Source organism: Phalacrocorax aristotelis, chromosome 1 (assembly GCF_949628215.1).
Source record: "Phalacrocorax aristotelis chromosome 1, bGulAri2.1, whole genome shotgun sequence".
Classification (NCBI taxonomy): domain Eukaryota; kingdom Metazoa; phylum Chordata; class Aves; order Suliformes; family Phalacrocoracidae; genus Phalacrocorax; species Phalacrocorax aristotelis.
In genome coordinates this window covers 204997530-205022219 of record NC_134276.1, presented here as the reverse complement: position 1 = coordinate 205022219, position 24690 = coordinate 204997530, and the positions used below count along the sequence as shown (strand labels likewise).

At 40.0% G+C, this 24690-nt stretch overlaps 1 protein-coding gene across 7 annotated transcripts; it reads right to left on the bottom strand.

Moving 5' to 3' along the window:
- Positions 1-140: 140 nt before the first annotated feature.
- NAPEPLD (N-acyl phosphatidylethanolamine phospholipase D) lies at positions 141-23331 on the bottom strand. Of its 7 annotated transcripts, none has more exons than XM_075081444.1 (6): positions 22659-22715; positions 15592-15711; positions 11003-11315; positions 3718-4364; positions 2562-2676; positions 141-1300 (listed from the first exon to the last, which is right to left on the bottom strand). In XM_075081444.1, the coding sequence occupies exons 3-6, from the start codon at positions 11297-11299 to the stop codon at positions 1175-1177; spliced, it is 1185 nt and encodes a 394-aa protein (XP_074937545.1). In that variant the 5' UTR covers positions 11300-11315; positions 15592-15711; positions 22659-22715; the 3' UTR covers positions 141-1174. The 7 variants fall into 7 exon arrangements, with proteins under 7 accessions (XP_074937545.1, XP_074937544.1, XP_074937541.1 ...); XM_075081443.1 differs by lacking the exon at positions 22659-22715 and adding an exon at positions 18476-18617; XM_075081440.1 differs by lacking the exons at positions 15592-15711; positions 22659-22715 and adding exons at positions 14639-14828; positions 18476-18565.
- Between the last annotated feature and the right edge of the window lie 1359 nt (positions 23332-24690).

Sequence of the window (24690 nt, the reverse complement as noted above, 5' to 3'; positions counted from 1 at the left end):
TAATGAGGGGTGTGTGTGTTATTTATCTTCATGGAGTATGAACATAAAATGTAAAGCACAGCAAAAGCAAAAAAAAATACATGTATCCCTTAGACCAAAACAAATCATGAACAACAACAACAAAAAGATTTGCCAATGAATTATGAAGGAGAATAACAACCCATTTTATTGGCAACAATAGGCTTTAATTCTGTAAATTAGCATGGCAACTTGATACAGATATATTTAGCCAAGTTTTACAATACTGAACAATGTTGTAATCTCTCATTCAACTTTAAAATTATAGGGAAGCTATAAGAAAAAAATACCACAGCCCTTGCTTAAGACTTTTCACTTAAAAAAAACAAAACAAAAAGTACTTAATAATATACTGAGTCAATGCAAAGACAAGCGCTATTGAAGGACTCTTCAATTTCATGTACTGCATTTGACAAGAAGGTTATTTTAGACACATTCAGGCCTAACTTAAAAATACTGACAAAACAATGCAATTGTGCAGATACTCTGGCCAGCAGTAAATTTTACACATCACTGATGCAATATTAAATTATCTCTCTCTTTAAAAGGCACATTTCTTTAGATCATTGTAAAATTCAGCTTTTGTGGTTCATCTATATATGAAGATGTAGCAGCACTGAGTAAAATAATTATTTTACTGTGCTTGTGCTTTAACAACACAGCTTTGTTGGAAGACTCCACACCACAAAACACAGTGAAGCTTTCAAGGTACAGGGCATAACCTGAAGATTAATGACTAAAACGTGGGAGATGACATTTTAACAATGATGAATTCAAGTCAGCCATTAATTTTAAGAATATGTCCTGTGCTGAGGTTATTATTGCTGTTGCAGGAAAGATGAAGAGTTTAAAAAAAGCCAAAAAACAAAAAAAACCACAGTAATTTGTCAGTGGTGTGTGTACATAAGAGTGGAAGCAGCAAGTTATTCCCAGACAATAGCTTATATACTAACCAGTTTTTAGGTCACCTCTCAAAATTTATAAACCACATAACTAGTAAATTTATCGTGAAATTGGTATGCAGGTTTTAGTTCTGAAACTGACAAACCTGGCATCTAAAAATCCACTCTACTTTGTAAGTACATCATATTAATATCTGTAACATTAATTGCTAGTTCAAACCAAATGAGGCTTACAAGGAACTCCTACTGTTTCATTATTCAAATGCATCATTGGTACTCAAGTCCCGTGATTCTCCATGGTTTAAGACGAAGAAGTCATCTTTTTTCAAGCCGTATCTTTCAAGAGCCTCATTCAGTTTAGCTGGAGGATCCAAGTAATACTGGAAAATAAGAACAATATGAGGGAAAAGATACCACTGCAGCATTTGGGAGAAAAAAGATTATCATTGCTCTAAACAAGAAATTATTTGCTTTTTAAACGTTATCTAAGAAGAGGGGAATATGTTTATCAAATTAAAATCTTTTGTTTCATTCTCAGTTTTTAAGCAGTAAGAATGCTGATTTACAGTTGCAGAGTAACTAGCAAGGCACAAGCTATCACCCAGAAGCCAGTCGTCTTCAATGTATTGAACCAGATCTCTCAGAAGCAGAAATCAGATGATTCCTTACCGCTAGCACTGAGGAGCAAGGGTTAGCAGGTCAGCAGATGGCGCTTTATCTCATTTAGTAAAACATAGTTGTCAGCTTTAATGCTTAAAAACTAGTGCCATTTCAGTGAGGTCCCCCGAAATTACATCAATGTATTTGTTACATTTCACAAAAGGCATCATCAGGGAGAAATCATCCATCTTTTTGTGCTGCTAAATACACAACAGCATTTGTACCATGGGCACTAGTGACACAACTTATTAGAAGCATCATGGATAGAAAATGTTATATGCAAGTTGAAGAAAACATGGCATATCAGGTGAACATAGCTAACAGCATCAGGACTGAGTTGTAAGATAAAGTGGTGCAACTGATGCAAAGGTAAAGTTGAAAAACAGCTATCGGACAAGGAGTATCAAGGTAGATGTAGCTACTTCCCTTTTGCTGAATTTTTCGTCCCTACTAAGGTACCTGGGTAACCTCATTAGAGCTGTGGACTTGGCAGGGGGAGGAGGAGGTATAAAGAAAATAAACAAAAAATCAGCAACTCGGAATAACTCAGTTTTTCATATTGTTGCTGGTATTCAACTATGAACCAACTATGAAAAATACTGTTCAATTTTTTTACTAGACAGATTAATAAATACTGTACTGACCTACAAGCACGCAATTCTTACTGTCTCCAAGTGAAGCTCTGCTGAGTTTACTTTTATTATTGCACGAGTCCCGACTTTTCAGGTTCCTCAACTTTTGGATATCGGAAATCCTCCACGTTTGTTTCAATAACTCTGATGTTCAATATTTTATGTAATTGGTTATGAAAAGCTAAGCATTGTTTTTAACTGGAGTATAGATAGTAACAACTTTTCAGTTATATAAAGTTTACATTTTAAGTATACAGGTACAAATATGTAGGTTAAACTGCAAGAGCAAAGCTTCATTACTGACTGTGTGCTCAGGAAATCTGAACTCAGGTACAGTGGTGAAATTTACCTCATTTGCTAAAGCAAAGGTCCCCCAGTGAATTGCTACAGACTTCTTTGCCTGAACATCAATATGGATTCTTACTGCTTCTTCAGGATCCACGTGCTGGTATTTCATAAACCACCTGCCAAAACACAAAAGTAAATGTTTCTGTGTCACCTAATTCAGTGCAAGACTTCTTTACTTTCATTGGGTTAGCTGCAAAGAATCTTAAAAAAAAAAAAAAAAAGCCCACAAACCACCCAAAAAAACCAAACCCAAAATGCTCACCTAATTTAAAAAAATTATGAAGCATCTATGCCTGAACAACATACAGAACACTCAAAAAGCAGCAAGCTGGAATATACCAACACGCCCACAAAACAGCAGTTCATGTATTTCGCCTCTCTTTTCAAACATTTTTTTCTTAGTATAATATAAGGATGTATTACTGGTGCCTTGAGGCATTAAAGCCATAGATTTAAATCCATCCCTGAAAAAAATTCACGCTAGCAGCATACAACCACGAAGTGTGTGCTCCAGAAGATAGCCTGGGGGAACCAGGGGTAAAGCAGAGAGAGAGTCTGGCAATTCCTGAAAGATACCGGATTGTTACCACGTTATTCTATGTTCTTTTCCTAGTCTATACATGCTCTGCTTCCAGCGTTACACGAGTGTTACCATCTAAAAGTTAAGATAGCCTCTCATAAGTAGGATACAGGTACTTAAACAAACAGATCTTTCACACTCTACAAAGGATTCATCTTTATCTCCAGATAAGTTGCAAAAACAGCATAAGGACTGAAGCAAGAGAAAAATGCTGCAAACTGCACACATCTAAATGGGTTGGATTAAGTGACGCTACTTAAAAGAAAAAGCACAAAGTAATTCTACATTTTTCATGGAAGAAAGTAAGACAAGTCATCCTTGCTGTGCTTAAGGCTGAAGAAAAAAAAAACCAAACCCCAAGAACACCACACATACACGGGCAAGTATCCCAGACACTTCAGCTCCATCGTCCGTCTGCCTGCTTTTCTTTTTTTTGTCATTCAGCAATTCCCTTCTTACACCTCTGTGTTCTGTTGTAAAATCTTACTATACCTACAGTTTTTGCTTTTGGGTGCATTTTTTGGTCATCAGAATATAATTTCTTTTATGTATTTTGATCAAACTTTGATTTTCATACCTTGGCTCATAAGCTCCAATGGGGATGGCTGCAAGATCAAAAGGTCCAAACCTTTTTCCTATCTGTTCAAAAGCAACACAGTATCCAGTATCTCCTGAAAAGAAAAACCTATTGCAAGGTCCCAAGACAGACCAGCTGCCCCAAAGAACCTTGTTATCGTCTGTCGCAGTCCTTTTGCACCAATGTTGAGAAGGGGTGAAGACAAAAGTTACTGCATCATGACCAGGGACACAGTTCTCTTCCCACCAATCCAGTTCAATCACATTCTCACAACCACATCTCTGCATCCAGTCCAAGAGCCCCAGAGGCACAAACCAGCGCAGTTCACTCCCAAAGCGTTCGTTTAAACTCATTACAGTGTTGTAGTCCAAATGATCATAATGGGTGTGGCTGATCACGACTGCATCTATTTTGGGGAGCTGCTCTACTGTGCACGGAGGTCCTCGGAAGCGCTTGGGACCCACCAGCTGAGTAGGGGAAGCTCGCTGGCTGAAGATCGGGTCAGTGAGAAATATAAGTTCATCCATTTCCACCATAACGGAGGCATGTCCTAACCATGTGACTCGCATACCAGTTCCCGTCTTCCCAGCAAGTTCCGGCTTTTGAACAAAGTAAGGTTTTAACACTGGAAGCTCTTTATCGAGTTCCTAGCAAAAAAAAACACAATACACATGAGAGATTTCAGAATGTACTTGGCCGCAGAACAAAAATTGCATACAAGGCACAAATCATGACAGTCAAGACTTGGGTTTGGTTATATTTCTAGGTGACCAGAAAACTGCAACATGGAACGGATGCCTTTTAAATTACCATCTTCCCCAGCTACTTCTTCCTAATTTCATCTTACGTTTTTATTACATTTTCACTTCTCTGTCAAGAGAGAGGAGAGCTCCAGAGTATCCCATGAGGCCAGGAGACCTACCTGAGCAAGAGAAAGAAAGTCTGAAAGCATTGCAATGAAAGCACAGCAAGGACTAACATCCTGGGAAATGCTTTGCGATCATCTTCCTGACCCAGAAAAGAATATGTACACACCCTGGACTGTAGCAAATGCTCAGGTTTAGCTTGTGCAACTAAATGAAGCATCCCCTAAGTCTTAATACAAATAAGTCACAGATCCTCAAATGAAAGAGAATGCGGTGTTCCCAACAGCATTCCGCAAAAGCTCTATTTGCCTTTAGCAGACCCTCTCTCCCATTACGTATAGAAGCAGCACATGGAGGTTAACCTCATTGACTAATGGTAGCTTTTACCATTCTCTCTTTCCATCCTGCCAATAATTCAATGAACATTCATAAAACACAAACTAAAACTCAGATCTCATTTTTAAGATGGTCCTTTAGGCACTTAGCTATGCTTCTTGTGATGTTTTATTGAAGCCTTCCAGGTAATTGAAGTTTAATTATTACTGAAAAAGTCACAATACTGATCTCTGTATGTTCAGGATGCCATCCCAAGAACGACTTAAATCGACCTAAATCCCATGCTTCTGTGTGTAACAAAGTTATGGGAACTTTCCCCCACCTGCCCTCTTATTCCAGCCTCAATGCTTCTGCAGTCCCCACTCAAGTCTGCAAGTCAAAGAACTTTTCTGAAAAGCCGAACATTAATCCAGAGGAGGAAAACAGCTTTCGGCTTGATTGGCTTCCAAATTTGACCCTATGTGCAGCCTCAAGAGGACAGCTGGCACAAAGGAGGCCATGGCTGTACATTATCTGCTGAAACACATCATCAAACCACTGCTCGTTCGCTCATTTTGAACAGGAAATACGTTCTTCACTGCAGTTTGGTTGAGATGCTTCTGCAGAAGTTTGTGGTTTGGTTTTTTTTTTTTTTTTTTGTAATAAAGAGTCTTCCTATTAAAAAACCAACCAACCAACAAGTCTTCTCAGGACTCCAGACCATCTCCAGCTCTGCCACAGTGTGGCTAAAGCGCTCCTCACAAACAGTTCTGGTCTGAATTCCTCACATCACTTCAGAAGAATTTTTCTGTTAGGCACCTTCTACAGACTCCTGACACTCTTCTCTCCCTGGTAATCATGGATGTCCCAGTACTTCTGGTTCCTAGTCAGAGTCTCCCTATCATGGTTGCTGCTCTCATTCTCTAGGTCTAGGATAGCAGATTAGTGCTATCAGTGACCTTAGACAGAGCTAACCTCCTGCTCCCTTAAAAGCCCAGCTGATGCTGTGACAGTTGAGGAATCTAGGATTTCCCTTGCTAAAACAGTCCTGACACCTTCAGGAAAGTTACTTTCTCCACAATATTTTATTGATTTGGAGGGCATATACTGGGAAAAAACACCCCCACACCCTTGCAATCCTACTCTGAATAATAAAATATTAATGAAAGTGCTTCTTCTGAGAGCTAATGGACAAGATATGACTACTGAAAAAGTTTCATTACTGCCTCCAGGAAAGAGATAACCTTCTATAAAGCTGAATATAACATTAGTACAATACAATCCCTTAATTCAGACAAGAACAAAAGTAGGAGTATGGCCAAGAAGGCCAACAGGATGCTGGGTTGCATCAAAAAGGGCATCGCCAGCAGAGAGAAAGAAGTCATCAGCCCACTCTACTCAGTGCTTGTCAGGCCACACCTGGAGTACTGTGTGCAGTTCTGGTCCCCGCTATACAAAAAGGATGTGGACAGGCTGGAAGGGGTCCAGAGAAGGGCCACCAAGATGTTCAAAGGACTGGGAAGCTGCCATATGAGGGTAGGCTGGGAGAGCTGGGTTTGTTCAGCCTTGAGAAAAGGAGGCTCAGAGGGGATCTCATCACCATGTACCAGTACTTAAGGGGTAGCTACAAAGAAGATGGAGACTCCCTTTTTACACGGAGTCACATGGAGAGGACAAGGGGGAATGGACACAAGTTGCTCTTGGGGAGATTCCGATTGGACACCAGAGGGAAATTTTTCACAGTGAGGACAGTCAACCATTGGAATAATCTCCCCAGGGAAGGGGTTGACTCGGCCATGTTGGACACCTTCAAGAGTCATCTGGACGGGGTGCTGGGCCATCTTGTTTAGACTCTGCTCTTCCTAGAAAGGTTGGACTAGATGATCTCTGAGGTCCCTTCCAGCCTGTTATTCTGTGATTATTAGACTGAGCCTAATTGCTTCTTCTCCAAGAAGGAAACATCACTTTCTTATCTCTATTTCATTCTAAGGACATGGGAACGCCACTGACAGGAGAAATCTGAACCAGAGTGTTTTATATTGTGACACTTCAATTAAAATTCAATACTTTATTTAAAATAATTCAACTGAATAAAATTCAATTTTAAAAATTTTTAAAAAGACCACCCACAAAACTAACAAAATACTCAAAAATGGAAATTAGGACAACCCACCAAATTACATGTGGTTAAGTCAACAAATCAGATTATTTCAAGGAAGTTAAACTCAGATACTGAATTTGATAATTAATTGTCGTAATTCAATTTATGTCAGTAAGTACATTTTTTTAAATGGAAAAAGCTCTTTTAAGTAGTTGTTGATAAAGGTAGACTACAAATTATTCTGAGAACTCTAAAGGAATCCACTTTATTTTTGCCAACATTTGACACAAAATAGTTTTCAAAGTTAGTATCATGCAACATTAACAAACAATACTAAATAGATTAAGGACCAGCTAATTGGAAATGTGAACAATGAGTTCTTAACTGGGATTGAAACATATTGTATTGGTTTTGGCTGGGATAGAGTTAATTTTATTCCCAGTAGCTCAATATGGTGCCACATTTTGGATTTGTGACCAAAGCGGTGTTGATAACAGACTGATGTTTTATGTATTGCTGAACAGTGCTTACACAGCGTCAAAGCCAGTAAGCTGGGGGTGCATGAGAAGCTGGGGGTCAGCTGTCCCGGCTGTGTTCCCTCCAACCGACCCAAGGGATATCCCACACCATGTGACATCCTGTTCAGCATATAAAGCTGAGGGAAGAAGGAAGGAAGGGGGGGACATTCAGAATGATGGCATTTTGTCTTCCCAAGTAACCATTCTGCATGTTGGAGCCCTGCTTTCCTGGAGATGGCTGAACACCTGCCTGCCCTTGGGAAGGAGTGAATGAATTCCTTGTTTTGCTTTGCTTACATGAGTGGTTTTTGCTTTACCTATTAAACTGTGTTTATCTCAACCCACAAGTTCTCTCACTTTTACTCTTCCGATTCTCTCCCCATCCCACCAGGGGTGAGTGAGTGAGCGAGCGGCTGTGTGGGGCTGAGTTGCCGGGTGGGGTTAAACCATGACACATTTGCCCTATTAAAGGCTTTACAGGGATGTCACTAGGACAGACACTATTAAATATTTTGAACGGTTGATTTAAAGGTGAAACTAATGACTATAAAAGGCATTCGTAAAGGACATACAGACAGGAAGATTGATAAAGGGTAGCACAGTTCAAACAACTAGTACCCTAACTTCTTTAAACAAAATTCTGTGAACAAAACTTCAAGGCAAACCAAGAGCACAAAGGCAATGTAACCTGGAAAGCACTGACTCTCTATGAGATCTACAGGTTTGTGATACACAGACATCTGATCCAAATCAGTGATTTACATCTCATCTCCCATGGACTCACTTAGTAAATCACAATTACTTCTCAGTGCAGGGGGTTTGGGGTTTTTTTTGTGGTTTTGCATTTGTTGGTTTGGGTTTTTTTAAATATTTTACAAAAGTACATTAAAATCCCCCAAACTACCTTTTAAAGCAATAAGGACTCATTACTCAACTCATAAGATTTCAAACTACAACACAAGGTCTACTGGCAGTATGTGTCATATGAAATTCCTAAAACTCATAAAACAGGATAAAACAACATAATGAACGACACACACAATCTTATGGAACCTTTATCCTGCTATAGTACATTTTGTTCTCTGTCAGACTAACCAGAAACATTAATACTACAAGAATTATAACATCTTTGAAATATGGCATTAATGTCAAATCAGCTACCAACATAAGCAAAATGTGCCTAATATTGTCTTATCTTTGTCACTGGAGTAACACAAAAATTCCTCCTGCTGTGCCCCTTCCCCCCTCCCACATTCTTCTTTCCTTCCTAATGCAAAGCAAGGAGAAACACATGATGGGCTTTGGTAAGACTAACTAATTAGCTTAGGATTTTTGGCGCTTAGTACATACTGGAATACCACTGGATTTTACAGAAATGAGAACAATTGGAATTGTTGATCCATCAATGAAAGACACTTCAACAGCACTGAAAAAAAGTTGTTAATAAAACCTGTAATGAAAGCTTGAGAAGTCTATGCATTCTGGATAATGGTGGAGCCTTGTTGTGAAGGCATGATTATAACACATATAGCTTTTACACCATCAAGTACCTATCCTGGATAATACGCTTTTGTTGTGTATGCAAAGCACTTGGTAGAGATAAACTGAACCTACCCAGTGCAGTAGGGCATCACTAGGCACCCTCAATGTGGAAACTGAAGTAGGAGTCTGCTCGAAGGATAAGCTATCTAGCAGTGCTAAATAAAGTATGGAGCCCTTAGTTTGAATTTGGAACAAGCGCAGAGTGCTTTACAGGTTGATTTAGGTGTGGAGCAAACATAGCTGGAACAAGCACCAAAATGACTAAGGCCCCAAGAAGTGCATTTCATTGATCCCCACCTAGGTTCTTCTATTTCCGATTCATTTCACTGAGCTGCTGCATAATTGCAGGCACTTAATTAAAAAGTTTCAGATACAAAGCAATAAAATTAGTCCAACATGAATCCCAGCTGATTTGGGGAGAGCTTGGTAAAGAGAGCTTTACAACTGATACAGTGTAGATTTCTTTGTAATCATCCTTTATTGCAGGGATAATCTGTAAATTACAGGGGAGTGCTGTAGTTCTCCACTGCCATCAGAGCTCTATATTCTGTACTCTCTAATACACCTTAGCACTTACCACTAGGTACTTTGGTCACTAACTGACTTTCTGGCAAAATAAGAAGCCTACTGTACACACACAGAATGGGGCACTGGTCAAAGGCAATTGAAAAAGCAAAGATGTGAATTTCACACAAAACGTGGCCAAAGTATCATAATGCAGCACACGGCTTAGAAAGCTGTACGTACGGAAACACAACCACTGTTAACTACTACAAGGTGCAGACAATGTCTAGAAGCAAGACACCAAATTTAAAACAGTAAATTGCTGGAAGGGATCCCAAGACCAAAATAGGTTTGTTGTTGCACTTCCTTCTGAAGTCAAACTCTTATTATTATACAAAAATTACAGCCAAGATTATTTCTCCCTTAAATTTATTCCATGACACACATCCTTAAAAAAAAAACACCCCAAACTTCTGGCCATCGTGTGTTAAGAAGTAACACAGCCTTCCTGTCTGTAAAGCTGATTGAATTCGCTCCTTCACAGTTAATTCACATAAGGTAAAAATGAAAAGCATAAGCTCTTTGCTAAATACTGTGAGATTTATAGCTTACGCTTGCCTTCTTAGATGCTTAAAAGCATTACTAACACCTATTTGTTCAAAAACGCTTTCCCTGGTTGTGCACCCTTCAGCACAGCTTTTCTCCAGTGCAGTCAACACATTAGAAAACACACTGAGAAGTAATCTGAAGTAAACTGAGAAGTTGCTTTCCCTACCTCTTCCTTTATATACAATATCTGACAGAAGCAATACACCAAGAACAAATAATGGTGCTTCCCAGTAAACTGGCACTGGACCTTTAGTATTTCAGTACAAATACTTGCTCAGGTTAGTTTTAACATATGCCGTTTTTTATCCTGGTGTACTGGAACAGAAATACATAGATTTGCAAACACTTTCATAAGTGAATGGCAGCAACTACTTATTATATTTTTATGAAAAAGATGTAATGTTGTCTGGTGGTCTGGAAAAAAAAAAAGGCAAAATTTTAAAAATTAGATATTCCATGGCTGTTTCATTCAATATTAGTAATATTAGCAGCATGCTTCATAAGACAACTCCTTTTAAAAAGGAAAGAGTGCAACTATAGTTTATGACTGAGCTAAGGGACTATTTTTGTTGTTTTTGTAAATATAAACCAAGCTTTATAAATCAAAGGGTGTGGAACTAAGAGAAAGGCGAAAAAAAATTAGAGAGGCAGAAAGTAGTAACCCTCCTTTTAAAAAGAACAAAGTGATAATGAAAAAATCAGAAAAATAACACTTAGAAAAATCTCCAAAAGACACCTAATACGTATTAGGTAGAAACTCTCCTATTTTATTGATTAGAGCAGAAGTAAAAGCAGTCTAAATCAAGAACAGAAAACATGCAAGTATTTACCTGCTTTGAGCATGGCACGTTGCTGTTATTTTTTTCCATGAGAGACCATTTCAAAATATTTGGCAAGGTTGGTGATTTCCATGTTGGCCACGGGTTGACAAATTTCCCATCTTTGCCCCTCTTTGATTTAGTGACGTCCTCTTCTAATCTGTAGTCCAGCCTGAAGCTCTTCCTGGAGGTCCTGGAAGAATCGCTGCCCCGAGAACCTCGACCCGAGTTCTGACGTTTCCTCACTGCTTCTTTAGGGTACTGACTACACACAGTCAAAGGCTGCTCTTCACCCATTTTCTTATCCATATCTTTTTGAGGAGAACTAAAATAAATTTTAAATTAATCAATCTTTTCTTGGACTAACATGAACATACAGAAGATTGAATGTTCTCACATGCATTAGAAATAAGCCTGCCCCTGTCATTTTATAATCTACTGTATTTTTTCCTCAACAAAATATGCTTTTAAAGTTGCTATTACACAAAGGACTTAAAAAAACATGCTGTGGCAAGTAGACATGAGATCTCTTTGTAGTTCAGGCAGAATTTTACTCCCCGGTATGCACAGCTTCAGATACTAACACTATTATCTACCAACTGCAAGAGTGAGGGGGAAGGGTTACTTAATTTACATTTTGGAAGAGTAGGGAGTTCCTCCTGAAACTTACGAGATTTAGCACCTGATGTAATAGGATCCTGCAAACCTGACCAAGAGCTACTGGAACTATACGGTACCTTAGGATTTGCCTATATAGTAACTTTTTTTTGTAGTAAGAGCAGCAGCCTCATGTAGCATTCATAACACATTACTTCTACTGACCAGCTGCACATACATGCAGAAAAGTCAGACACAGAAGATATTTGGTCCTATTTCCTATTTTGTCCAATATAAAGGAAAAGCCTATTGTAATAACAGTAGAAGGAACAGTTTCAAACACAATTTTCATACAAATTTAACTGAACTGACTAATGAAAGGCCACAGAAAATTGGAGTGTCACAAATAAATCAGGGCTGCAATGTCTGTTCTTAATTCCACTGTGAAACGTAAAAAAAAGTGAGAAAATAACTAAGACAAGCTTATTTCTATAAAGTCAACATTCTGGCACATTTCTCAGAAAACTGCAAACTCAGAAGTCAGAGTGTCTTATTCCAAACTGCACGAAAGTGTGGCAGAGCTTAGGAATATGGAGTCATAGTGATCTCATTATATGCGAGGTAGAAAAAAGACAAATATGCCTATTTTATTTTAAAAGTTGCCAAAGGAATTCAGTTGAAGCTAAATGCTTCAGTTTCTATATTTACTTTCAACATTTCAGTAGAAAGCAAATATACTGTTCTGACAGTTTGTTGTTTTTTTTTTAAATAGGTTGCTATTCTCAAGAGTGCACAACTTTCTGGTACTTATAAGCTCTAACTGAAAAAAACTGGTAGATAACCAGTAATGAACAGAGAGCATGATAAACTGCTTAGGTGCAGCAATAATTTTTTTAATTAAAAATTTTGAAGTTCGTCCTGTGGAAAACTCTCCACCACATGTTTTAGACTATCTACTATTTCATTTACTCAGATACTCAAACTTTAGCTGTAAACTCATATGGGAAGCACTGGGCTGATGTACCAAACCCAGTCCACTCAGTTTCAGAACAGGTTTAAAGCCCTCAGTTCTCTTAGAAATTACTTGTTAAATGAGATATTTTCTAAGTAGCTGGGTATGCATAACTCACCATGCCCCTCATAAGCTCAGAATTACAGGGGAAAAAAAAATATTGTCACTGCAACATTACAGCTAAGATTTTACAGAAATATAAGTGTCATCAAATTGAACCCAAATGCATTGACTGGTGATGCTCTAACTTCAAATGCAAAGTCCGTTCCTGCTATTTCAGCAGCAACCGATAACTAAACAGAAAGTGTGGTGTCAGTTGAAAGATACGAAAATTTATAAATATTGTGAATTTTTCGTAACAAAATAACCATTATTTTGCCATACAGTAGGGATAAAATATTAACATGTCAAAATTCATGTCTGATAAAGAAGCATGAACAATATTCAGAAAACATTGCTGATATAATTTTTTGATAAATACTACCATTGGTCATAACCTTGTTTAATGTAATTGCTTTGTATTCTAGTTTCCCTATAGTTTTACGGAAACCACTCCATTTATGTATTTTCTATTTAGCAATAATATACCCCATCCGCATCATAATTGTAATTGAACTGTTGATAATCCTAGGCTTTTTTCTCTATTCCACTAAACATTTACTGGCATCAGCCTCCAATGGAACAGCCACCCAACTTGCTCTATACCAATTTAAGCAGATATAAATGGTAACAAAAAGAATCAGTGCCATGAAAAGTCAGACAGGATACCCAAAAAATTGTAATGGATATTTTAAATGTTACTTTAACGTAAGAGGGTTTGGGTTTTTTTGGCATTCCTCAAAGAGCATTTTCAATGCCAAGTCAGCTTATTAACTTAGCAAAGCACACAGACAGGGCATAAAACATCTACTCTTCTAGAAAGCATCATGAAAATAAATCACAAAAGTTTAATCAGATAGGTACTTAAGTCAAGGAAATTCTTCTGTTAACATCTCAGATGTCTGATTTTTAAATATATATGACTACTGTAATTATTGTTCCTACAAGACATTTTATATTAGAGACCAGAGTGCCTAAGGTTTTATTTTTAAGCTTCTGTTTATCTAGTCATTCATCTCTAAAATAGGTCAATTCTGCTTTTGCTTAAATTTTCATACAAACCTTTGATCTTATTCTGAAAGTATAAACCTCTAGGGGAAGTAGGGATCAGCTATGCTGATTAAAGAAAGACAATGCCAAAGCATTTAGGCACTGCAGGTATCTGTCTGCCAACATATTTTCCACATGATGTGCATACATTACTTTCATTAGTATTCCATAAGCAGCTGAAAGCAAAAAAAGACCTTGGTGCTCACAGAATACTTTTTACATGCATAAGAAAGGGACACATTTGCAAACAATTAACTGAGGAAGTATCCCTGATGAAATGTAGATTCCTTTGAAGTATCCATCTTGCCAGTTCATTTCTGATCCATTTAAACTGGTAACATATATCCTAGAATATTCATGGAATACTGTGAAAGAAATCTAATTTTCTTACTTAAAAAAAGGGTAGATGATCACTTCTTGAAAGCCAGCAATCATTAGCTTAAACTAAAACTCAACCAGTTATTAGTCTAAGGAGATTCTTACCCTTCTGCAAAAGAAAGCCTCTACAGACAAGGAGATTTGGCATGTATATTTTAAATATTACAAAATACCCCATCAGAAAGGAGATGATTTTTCATTCAGCTTTCCTGAAGTCTTCCCGAAGAAAAATAATAGTTTGACACTTGAGAAATAAATTTAAGCACCGGATTGCCGGCCAAATTATGAGTGATAGAGACACCAAAAATCAAACCGGAGTAGAGTTGTGTTCACCTGGGAGGCGCAGGGGGAAGGGGTCACATCCTCAGTGAATATTCATTATTGTAAGTTTCCACAAGAAATCTTCTATTTTCCGCACTTTTTAATAAAGAAGGAAAACTACTATTCTACTTAAAAGCATTAAACTGCTTTCTTAACAAATAGAATCCATCCTTCAGGATGAGGTGACTTACCCACAAATAAGGGCAAGTGGATTGTCACCATCCATAAGAGGGGTTCAGGCAAGGCGCAATGCAACCATCCTCTCCACACTCAGAGGTGCTTTACTGCTCCAACTGAGTTCAGAAAAGGAAATGGACCAAGATAGACAAACCAGTAAAGGATACCATTAGTCATGCCGAATCCATGAGGGCAGAAGGTACTCTAGACAGAGGGGAAGAACACCACTCTGATGAATAGGATGAAGCCTAACATGAGTCAAAACACAGAGCTCACAGAACTGGTTTTCCAGCACCAAATACTAAGAGGCCCCTAGCAATCTACAAAGCATGAGAGAAGTTGTAGATCAGGCAGGACATGGCATGGAAAACCATGTCTTATGTCACGGTAAACAGGCTTACACCTGTAAACCAGATACAGCCCTTAGGACAATAGGTTTAGGGTCAACTGTTTATCTTAGCATTGCTTATACAACTGAAAACTGGGATACAAACATTTTGGCCTTGAGTCTTTTGTTTACTTAGGAAAATAATCAAAATTTTAGTTAAACATTTTAGTCCTTCTCCTGTTCCAAAAGAAGGTTGAAAACAGGATGCATTAACATCACAAGTAGCACTCTTTTTTTTTTCAAATAGTCTTTTAAACACAGCAGAGCTTCAAGCCTAATTATTTTAACTTTATTTGAAGAAATGCATCGACATAAAATCTGTTGTGTGAGTTGTCACCTTTTCTACCCAGTCTCCTCTAACAACCAGCTACTCCACAACTGAAATGGATGTAGTTCTCCATACTAAACGTAGAGCCATGCTACTAACTGTGAGGTCTGCCAGAACAGATTTATCGTTCTTTCCTACACAGAAATGTGGTCCTTATTTAACAAATTCATAAGCCAGAAAGTTTAAGAAAGAGTTACTATGAAGCTACAGTTTACTGGATCCCAAGAATGTTCACAAAGCTTCACACTTACCTTCTACAGCTTTCCAAATATCCTTAGTTTTCTCTATTTTTGAAGCAATGAGTTTGGTTCATTTCTAACTGCTGTGTCTCTGTATAGACTACATCCAGAACTGGCTCCACTACATATCACCTAAAAGGGACAGCACACAATTCCTAGCAAACTCATTTGGTTTGTGCTTCATCGTGCCACTGTAGCCTTATCAAAGCATGAATCTGAGCTTTCTGCAAGACACGTACAGCTACACAACTCAGAAGTTTTCTTCCAACATACATATTTTTTGAGACTGCACAAAGCACACCTTTTGACTTGAAACTTAACAAAATTAAAAAAAGGATTTCAGCTGAAAGGTAAGATATTTGCAAACACTAGGGAGCATAAAGTACTTTTTTGAAAAAAGCTTCCCGCCCACTCAACTATCAAACAACTGCCAGCTAAGTTTTGGCTGTGCTTTTATTTTTCCTTCAGGTCTGAAATTGTCTGCTTTAATTAATGAACAGTTTGAGACTGGAAAATTCTGTATGCATTTAAACTTTTATTGTGCAGTACTTCAGGCTGTTCATCATATCACTGTAGCCTTATCCAAGCAAGAACCTGAGCTTTCTGCAAACTGTATACTGCTACGCAACTTGGAAGTTTTCTTTCACTATACATCATTTTTTTATGACTGGAACGGCAGTTGCAGCAGCAATTATTCCAGACACTCTTGGCCTTAGGATTTCACACAAAGAAGATCTCTCAAGTTTGCAACTAGCTGATCTATAAATACTTTTATTATTTGAGATTCCCCATTAGAAGTTGCAAGCAGGAACAAGCGGTGCAGAAATTTTCATTCAAATTATTTGATATTTTAACAGCCAGCTTGGGATTCTGTGTGATGTCCTATTTCCATATTTTCCAAGCATCCACAAAGCAAAAAAATCCATGCTAATACAGCCTTCTTCCATTCTTGGATGCAACCATTTCATAGCACAGCTATCAGTTGCCAGCCCAGTTACAAATTTGTTCTCAACAGATCTGTAAGTTTCCTGACTCTACAGTGATCTTGTTTACTGTTAAAGAAAGATGATTCACTGAATTGATAACAGAAACAGAAATAGCTTTCTCCAAAAACAACCTCATAGGATTAGGATGGATGCTTTGCCATTCTTATCTAGTTTTGAGGATCAACAGAAAAACAATGCAAATTTTTTTCTCTTGGTATCTAAATAAAAGTTTCAGTTACAAATAAAACAACTCTGAAGCATCTACCCACAGTCATCTGTTGTTAGGCATATTCTTCCAACAGCTGTATTACTTAAGCAACCATCACCATGAGCCAACCCATTTCTGCCCTCATTACTCCCCCAGGCTTGCCAAAATAAACATTTGTGTCCACGTGGTGAATTAGCTCAAGAAACTGATCTAGCCGATAGTCCCTTCTTACCTTCCCATCCCCTAGATAGGTACTTATTTTTCACCTGCATCACTGTGTAACCACGCAAGTGTTTACACCAACAAACTGGCTAGGACAGGGAAGGATGAGAACAGGAATATACTGTTGTAAACAAAACCTGCTTATGCCAGTGCTGCTAGCAAAAAAGTAATTTATTAAATACCTTCCATTATCTCAGGGTAGCTCAGTTACATACACAACCAAGTCAGGTTCAGTGATTCCTCCTACCCCTAAAAGACTTCATTTTTGATGTATTCCCCATCCAAGGTTTTGCACTTAACTACTGATGCTGCTTAAACTCTCTGGCTGCCTCCTTCAAGAGTGATGTTTCATATTATAACCAAGCAAATTCAATAGCTGCCTACCACCCAAAGGGCAGCCTGCTCCCCTTACTACACATTCTGACCTCTACTTTCCTGGCCTTCATTAGGGGAACTAAACCAACAGAAAGTTATTCCTAGTCATTTGGAGTGCCTGTCAGCTACACCTGTATAGGTCTCTGGATACAAACGCAAACGGCCTTTAGAGTCAGCTCCATCAGTAGTACCTGGAGCCAGCTATTTCTCAACCCAGAGTTAAACCTGATCAGCTATGAGCATTATATCAACTGCATAAAGATGCCTCTTCCTGGAACTGGGACAATATATAACTATTTTCCCTTTGCTTCCATGCTCCCCAGCTGACTGTCCCTGTCCAATACAAGCACTCTGTAATCCCCAAACATGTTTATGAACTGTATTTAATATTACAGAAGTCTTCTGTTGCATGCATAATCTGTTTAGACTATGATCCCCATTATGACAGTAGTTGTCCATAGAAGCCATGCATATTAACAGAGATGACAGACCCAGTAGCCAATTTCTTTAGCTACACAGCCCTTTAAGGTAAGTTATCTCCCTCTCTACCCTCATCTTTTACTGCAGTCTTGAATAAAAGTATCCAAAAGTTGGCTAATGTGGCCATCACATTTAAAAGAGCAGCCTAGACTATCATTATGATTAAGCACAAGAGCAGTGTCATTCTGTGCTGTTGCTGAAACAGTCACCAAAGGAAAGCAGGAGTCAATTTTCCATACAGCAGAGCGGGAAGTGCTTTCCTTTGCTCTCCCTAAACAACTAATTTCATACAACTACTTCATGTGTAGGGAAGAATGCTGAAAGCACAAGAGCTGGGATGAGAGTTTTCTCACCTGCTCTGCAGGACTCAGGCTGACAACGTACAGAAGCAAGGTTTGTGCATTACAGCTGCGTTACGGTACACATGAGAATAACTGCATTACAAATCAAATGCAGACAGTTTTTAAAACCAACAGAAAAATATGAGAAGATAACACATGCACACAGCTGGACAGATAAACAGTGGATTCCAACAGCAACAATAATCTCCATGAATGGCCCTTCACACTTGTACAGAATTTTAATAAGCCTTTTCCAAAAGAGCAAACACAAAACTTGTACCAACCCAGCTACAGGATCTGGACCCCAACTTCAGTGTTCTGGCACCAGCTCCACTCCTGTAAGTATTTATGCAAACAAGTAATTCATTAGTTTCAGTTGGGCTACTGATGTGACTAGAGTTAATAAGAGCCAAACCTTTCCAGGATGGGGCTTACTGTTAGAAAAAACAAACTTTACAGGTTATCATTTACAAACACACTTTAGCCACTCCCATGCATTAACAGCCTATGCATCTTGGGTGTAGTATTTTAAGTTTTTATGCAACAGTGAAGCTGTTAGCGCAGTTTTTTCTAAACTAAAATGAAGTTTTAAAGTATTACAAGCTTGCACTCTGTCCTGAGGGTAAAGGCTTCCCACCTAATATCTTACATCAGTCAGGTGTCACTAAAAATAAATACTACTACACATAATGAAACTAAGGCTCCACTTGAACGTACTATGGTAGAAATCTGACTTCCGTTGTAGCACACAGCCATAGAGGCAAGGTGAGAACTGTTTTCATAAAATGGATAGAAATGTTAAAACCTTGATCCGTAGGATCCACGTGGCAAAGCAGGATCTGATGCATTTCATTTATAAACAACTCTGGCACTTTCATGTCTGCAACTGCGCAATTGCTATCTCCACCTCATTTACTAAGCCTTTTAATTTTCTTTTTCCTTTTGTCTCTGTGCCAGAAAGGAACAAACTCCTATGCAAACTTTCTCTAGACTCACACCGAGAGTAATCCTTTAAAACCCTACAAAACCTCAGTTGTCCAGGAAGTGCAGCAATACCCAAGCACTAAACTAGTTTTTAACTTAATAAGCAGTCGTACAATTTCGTTTATATACATACTGAAATGCTTTTCTATTTGATGTCCTTTCTTCAGTTCAAAGTCCAAGCACACAGGACCCAATGTGATTTCTCTGCAATAGAGTTCCCTAAATTCTTTCTAAATCTCCTTAGATTTCAACATAAGCTCAACTTTTGTTTGTCCCAACATTTTCTCTCTCTGTGTATGTACACCCCACATACATATATGGATTTTATAGAACTGTTTATAACATTTGACCTCAAATGTATCAAAATAAAAAAAAATAATTTCCATATCAGTTAAGACAAGGAAAACAGCCATTTCTCTTTGTTGAAAAAGTGTTTTTCTTGAATGCAACAGTTCAAAAATCATCTTTCACACGAGTTAAGCTAGAAAATTATCAGCCTTTCTGAATATAAAAGTTTTGACTCTCCAAAACTTCATTCTGGAAAGCCAGAAAGCATATGCGATACAGCACCCTTATGGTTCTTTAACTGAAACACAACCATTAAAAGAAATTACAAATGGTAGAACGCCAGACACAGCAAAACACAAATATCCAAGGAAACTGGAACCATCACAACACATAAACATTTTTCATGACAACTCTTTTTCCTACATATAACCAGCCTTCTACTCTACCCCCACGACTCTAGATGATGATGTCTCTTCATGTACTCTAAATGAAATGCAAAGTGCTTTGGTTGTTAGTCAACAACAAAAGTGTTAATATTAAAGTTGTTTGGTTTGTTTTTTTCTTATGGAAGAGTCAAGGCACATTTCCAACACAAATGTGAGCCATCTAGTTATTTTCGAGGCACCATCCTAAATATGTAGGTGTTTTAAGGAGACAAAGTGTTTAAATGAAACACACCTGAACAGACACATACAACTTGTTACTGCCACAATCTCATTATCAGAAACGGCTGAACCTCTCTGAAACCCTCTCTCAAAAACCAGTCCACAGCATCAGAGATTTCCACCTAACTGAAACTATTTCCAAATATTATAAGCAATAAAAACTGAAATCTTATTATAAGTCTTACTCAGCAGACAGTAGCGCTACCAGCTCCAACCATGGCAACAGGTCTTACACAAGAAAAATCTCTTGATATACATCTTCATATACATTCTCTACCACTTGACTTTTCACTTGCACAATGTCTTATTGAACCCTGTTTTTCAGGGTAGGGACACAATGGCAGCAAAATGTTTTCATAGCGTCACTTGGCAATGAACAGCTTTGTAAGGTTTATCTACTTGAGCACAGTTGTATGCTATTCAAACCCAAATCATCCCTTCTTTACACAGCTGCTAAATACTAAGATACTACAAGCAAAGAGTAAATAAAATGTAATTTCTTCCCTAGATTTTCTAAGAATATTCAAGCCAAGTGCAACATTTCATTTACAGAAAAATCCTTTTTACTCAAAGCTGCGTTTAGACACAAGATGACCAAGTGATTTACCACGGCCCTGGCTCTGAGCATATTAGAAGTATGCTAAGCAGAAGCGAACTAGAAGAAGCTAGCACTGATTCCAGTGCTAGCCATCATACTGCAAGCTACAAACTTGCAGCAATTGACTGAAAAAAAAAAAAGTGAGATCAGGAAGGGATTTATAGATTTGACCAAAGGAAAAAAATATTTTCACAGCAGGTACATATTACACTAAGTAATATGGCAACATGTCAATTTTTCTCATCACAGACAAAACAATTGCTTTCCCATTTGCAGAAAAAAACCACACTTAAAAGCTATTTCTGAATAGAGAATTAGCAGGTTTGGTTCAATCTTGATTTTATGAAGGCTGAGGAAATATCAGATTTTCTGCTGAGGTAATTCCTCAAATCTACCTAATTAATACAACTGATAATAATAATTGATTGCTTCCCTTTTAAAAGGCTGCAGATCTCTCTTGATTTGGACCAAGCTGAAGCCCAATTAACTGGTACTTATATTTGAACAATTTCACTACCCTCCCTTACTTCATCCTGTCCATCACAAGTGAATCACACAGGGTTTTCCAATCTCCACGTATTCAGAATTCCAATTATCTTTTTATAATAGGTATTTCAATTTCAGATCATTTTGGGCATTTCTAAAACAACTATTGCAATAATTCTTGCATTAATAAGATAAAAAATTTATTTCTTCTCATCTTCCTGAAAATCTTACCTATAAAATGAATCAGGCTTCTTACTTTATTAACTGATAAAGCTGCTACTATGAATTAAACATACATGAGCCTCTTCAAGGATCTTTGCCAGAAAACTGAGGTGATTTTCCTGTCACTATCCTTGGTTTTCGATGTCACTTTAGTCGGCGTAGTTTGACAAATAAAGAAGAGATACCTAAGTACAAATACTACTTTCATTTAAAATCGAAAACTTGCTTCATAATCACCATTTGGCAAATGGAAGAGTAAGAAACCATAATCATCACTAGAAAAGCTATTTCTGCAGAAGTTTAATACGAACTTAACTGCATGCCGTCAAGACATTCAACAAACGCTTCCCCTAAATCCTTACTAGAGGTAATTGCCGATCCTTGGGAATATTTGACTGAACTAATTACATTAAGCGACTTTGCTAATACCTTCCACTTCGCATTGACATTGCGGAACGCAAGAGAAACGCTGGCGGATAAACATCCGTTCGTGCCTCCCCTGCATCCACTGAACCGTCAACGCCGTCAAGCGGGTTTTCTACAGGCGGTTGTGTAACTCGTCTCCGTCCAGCCCTCCTGCAGCACGTTCTACTGACAACTTCGGGGAAACGGAAGCGTTGCTGCTGCGAGGGGAGGCGGCAGGACTTTTCCTTCCAGGATTTCTGTCACCGGCACGAACGCATCGCCCCATCCCGACCGTTTCTGGAGCCGGCACCAGCCGCGATTTGCCGCTGCCCACCGCGACATCGGCGTCCCCCGGGGCAGCGGCAGCCCCGGCCCCGCGGCCACACGACGCCCGCCTGGGAGCCCGGCGGGCGCCGGACGGTGCCGCCTCGCACCGCTCCGCTTCCCGCCGGCCAGGCTCCGCCGCCCCTGCACCTCGCCCACCCCCGAACTTCTCCGAGCGGACGGCCGCGTTTTCCCTGCCCCGCTGCCGCCGGCGGGGCTCTCGCCCCGGCCCCGCTCCCCACCGCCTCCCGCAGCGCCTGAGCCCGCTCACCCCTGTCGGGACCCCGGTACCGTACGCCTAGAGAGACCCGCTACCGCGCTCAGAGCCGGTGCGCGGCGCCGCGCTGCTCCAGCTCCCAGCCGCCAAGCCGGGCTTTGCTAGGCGGCAGGTCGGGCAGGTGCCGGCGCTCGCTTCGGCCCCTCCCTGCCCAGAGCAAGGCGCGGGGGCAGCGACCCCCGCTCCCGCAGCGCTGCCTGCGCCAGAGAGCCGCTCACCTCCCGGGCGGCTGCTGCCCCTGAGTCGTCTCGTCCTCCTCCTCCTCCATCTCCATGGTGCCGCTCCACCCCCTCCGCGGCGGCTCCGCGGCTCTCCAGCAGGAGCCGTTGAACGGCTGCGGCTTTCCACCTGACCGGCCCGCCGCCGAGGGGAGCGCGGCGAGCTGCAGGCAGCAGCTCCACAGCGCCCTGCTCCTCACCATGGCGCGGCGCGGCCTCGCAGCGGCGGCAGCCCGCCTGGCGGCGCCTTCGCAAGATGGCGGCGCGGGGGGGCCGCCGCTGAGGGAGCGTCGGCGGGCGGACGCCCTGGGGCCCGGGGGCGCGGACGGGCAGCGCCGAGGCTGCTGTTGGACGTCACGGGGGACGGGAAGCACTTAGTTCTGCTCTCGTCTGGCTCCGGTGGCTGCTAAACGGTGCCCGCAGTCCCGATCCAGAGTACGAGCCGGCTCCCGCCACCGGATGCTGCGGCGGAAAGTTTCCCTGAGTCGGTTTTCTGAGGGACCCGCAGCGGTGCCGCCACGGCCGGGGGCACCGGCAGGTGCGCGGCCACCGCCCGGCCCCAGCACCCCGCGGGCACTTCCCCCGCGTTAGGAGGGTAAAACGCGTGCCCAGATTCCCTCACGTGCTGGACTGCAGCCATGGCCTCCGCACTGCCCGTGGGCAGCTCACAGGCGACTCCAACCAACGGGCTGGGAAGTGAGCGGTTTCGGGGCACCCCATCTAGACAAATTAGGTCCTCAGAAATAAATATGTAGTTTTTAAATCTTCCCTTACCTCGCAAAGCACATAATACAACGGAAGATAAAGAACGAAGCTATGCAGCTGTGATATGAAAAAAAGAAAAAAAGTCCTATATAGCAGCAACATTAAATCTAAGACTATTTGGAGCTCTGATAATGCATTTATGTACATTTTATCTTGAAGCTCAGGAATGGATGTCCAGTGTATTAGTGAAGAAACCTTACTGGTATTCAGAGGCCGAGCTCTCAGAGTAGGTCTTGTGAGGCTAGAAACATGAGCCTTACTCTTCCTATCATTAATCTGTCATTCTCTTATCCTCTGTAAGGCAGAGGAAGGATAATATTACCAAGTCGTCTTTTTCCATACGAGGGAAGACTGGTATGTATTGGTTGCTTATTGTCAGGCAGACTTGCTGACCTTTCCCAGCAGAAAATCCTAATTTATTTCTTCTCATTTGACATTTCCTGATCATTTCTCCCATCAGTACATCTAATGCTAAATCTAATGCTAAATTGGCCTTATAGTAGCACTGACTTTTACTTATACATTAGTAAACACAAATCTATATTGATCTAAGTTATTTCTACTATTACTGTATGGAATCTAAGACCTACTAAATGAATTAGATAATAAAGCTGCTCTCTATAGCTCTGACCAATGCCCATTAACAGTTAGTAATTATTAGTGCCTATGTATAGAAATTTGTATAAGCCGCTAGCTAAGGGCCTCCTGGCTGGCAGTAACTGATTGCCAACAGTAGTGGATTTGAGATGCTCATCCTACACTTCAGAGTATCTCCTGGTAGGCTGACCTGCCTCCACATGTCATTTGGAAGTAGTTTGTATGTCACCAGTGCTGCAAAAGCCACAGTTCAGGAGGCTTTGCTTTAGTAAATGCATTTTGTCTGTACTACAAATATAGATGTCAATATTTGGAGGCTGTAAGTAAAGACAACTGGAATCTGTGCAGCATGCAGTTTTCAGTTTGAAAGGGAAACATCTTTACTAGTATAACAACTGGTGAAGAATTATATGGTTTTTCAAGTAATTTCTGATGCTGCTGGAAGTCTGTATGAGCACCTATTATCTACTCTGCCACGCCAGTGTGCACAACATGAGAAAATTCAACTTCAGAGGTGCTCTTCAACTGAACCGGATTTTTAAATTAGTTTCCTGTTTCAGCATTCCCATGAGCCAACTAAGATCTCAACCTAGTCCTAGTGCTTTGGGTAGGTTTTGATCTTTCAATGCCTTAGGCACACAAACACATTTAAACTGAGGAAAAGTCCCAA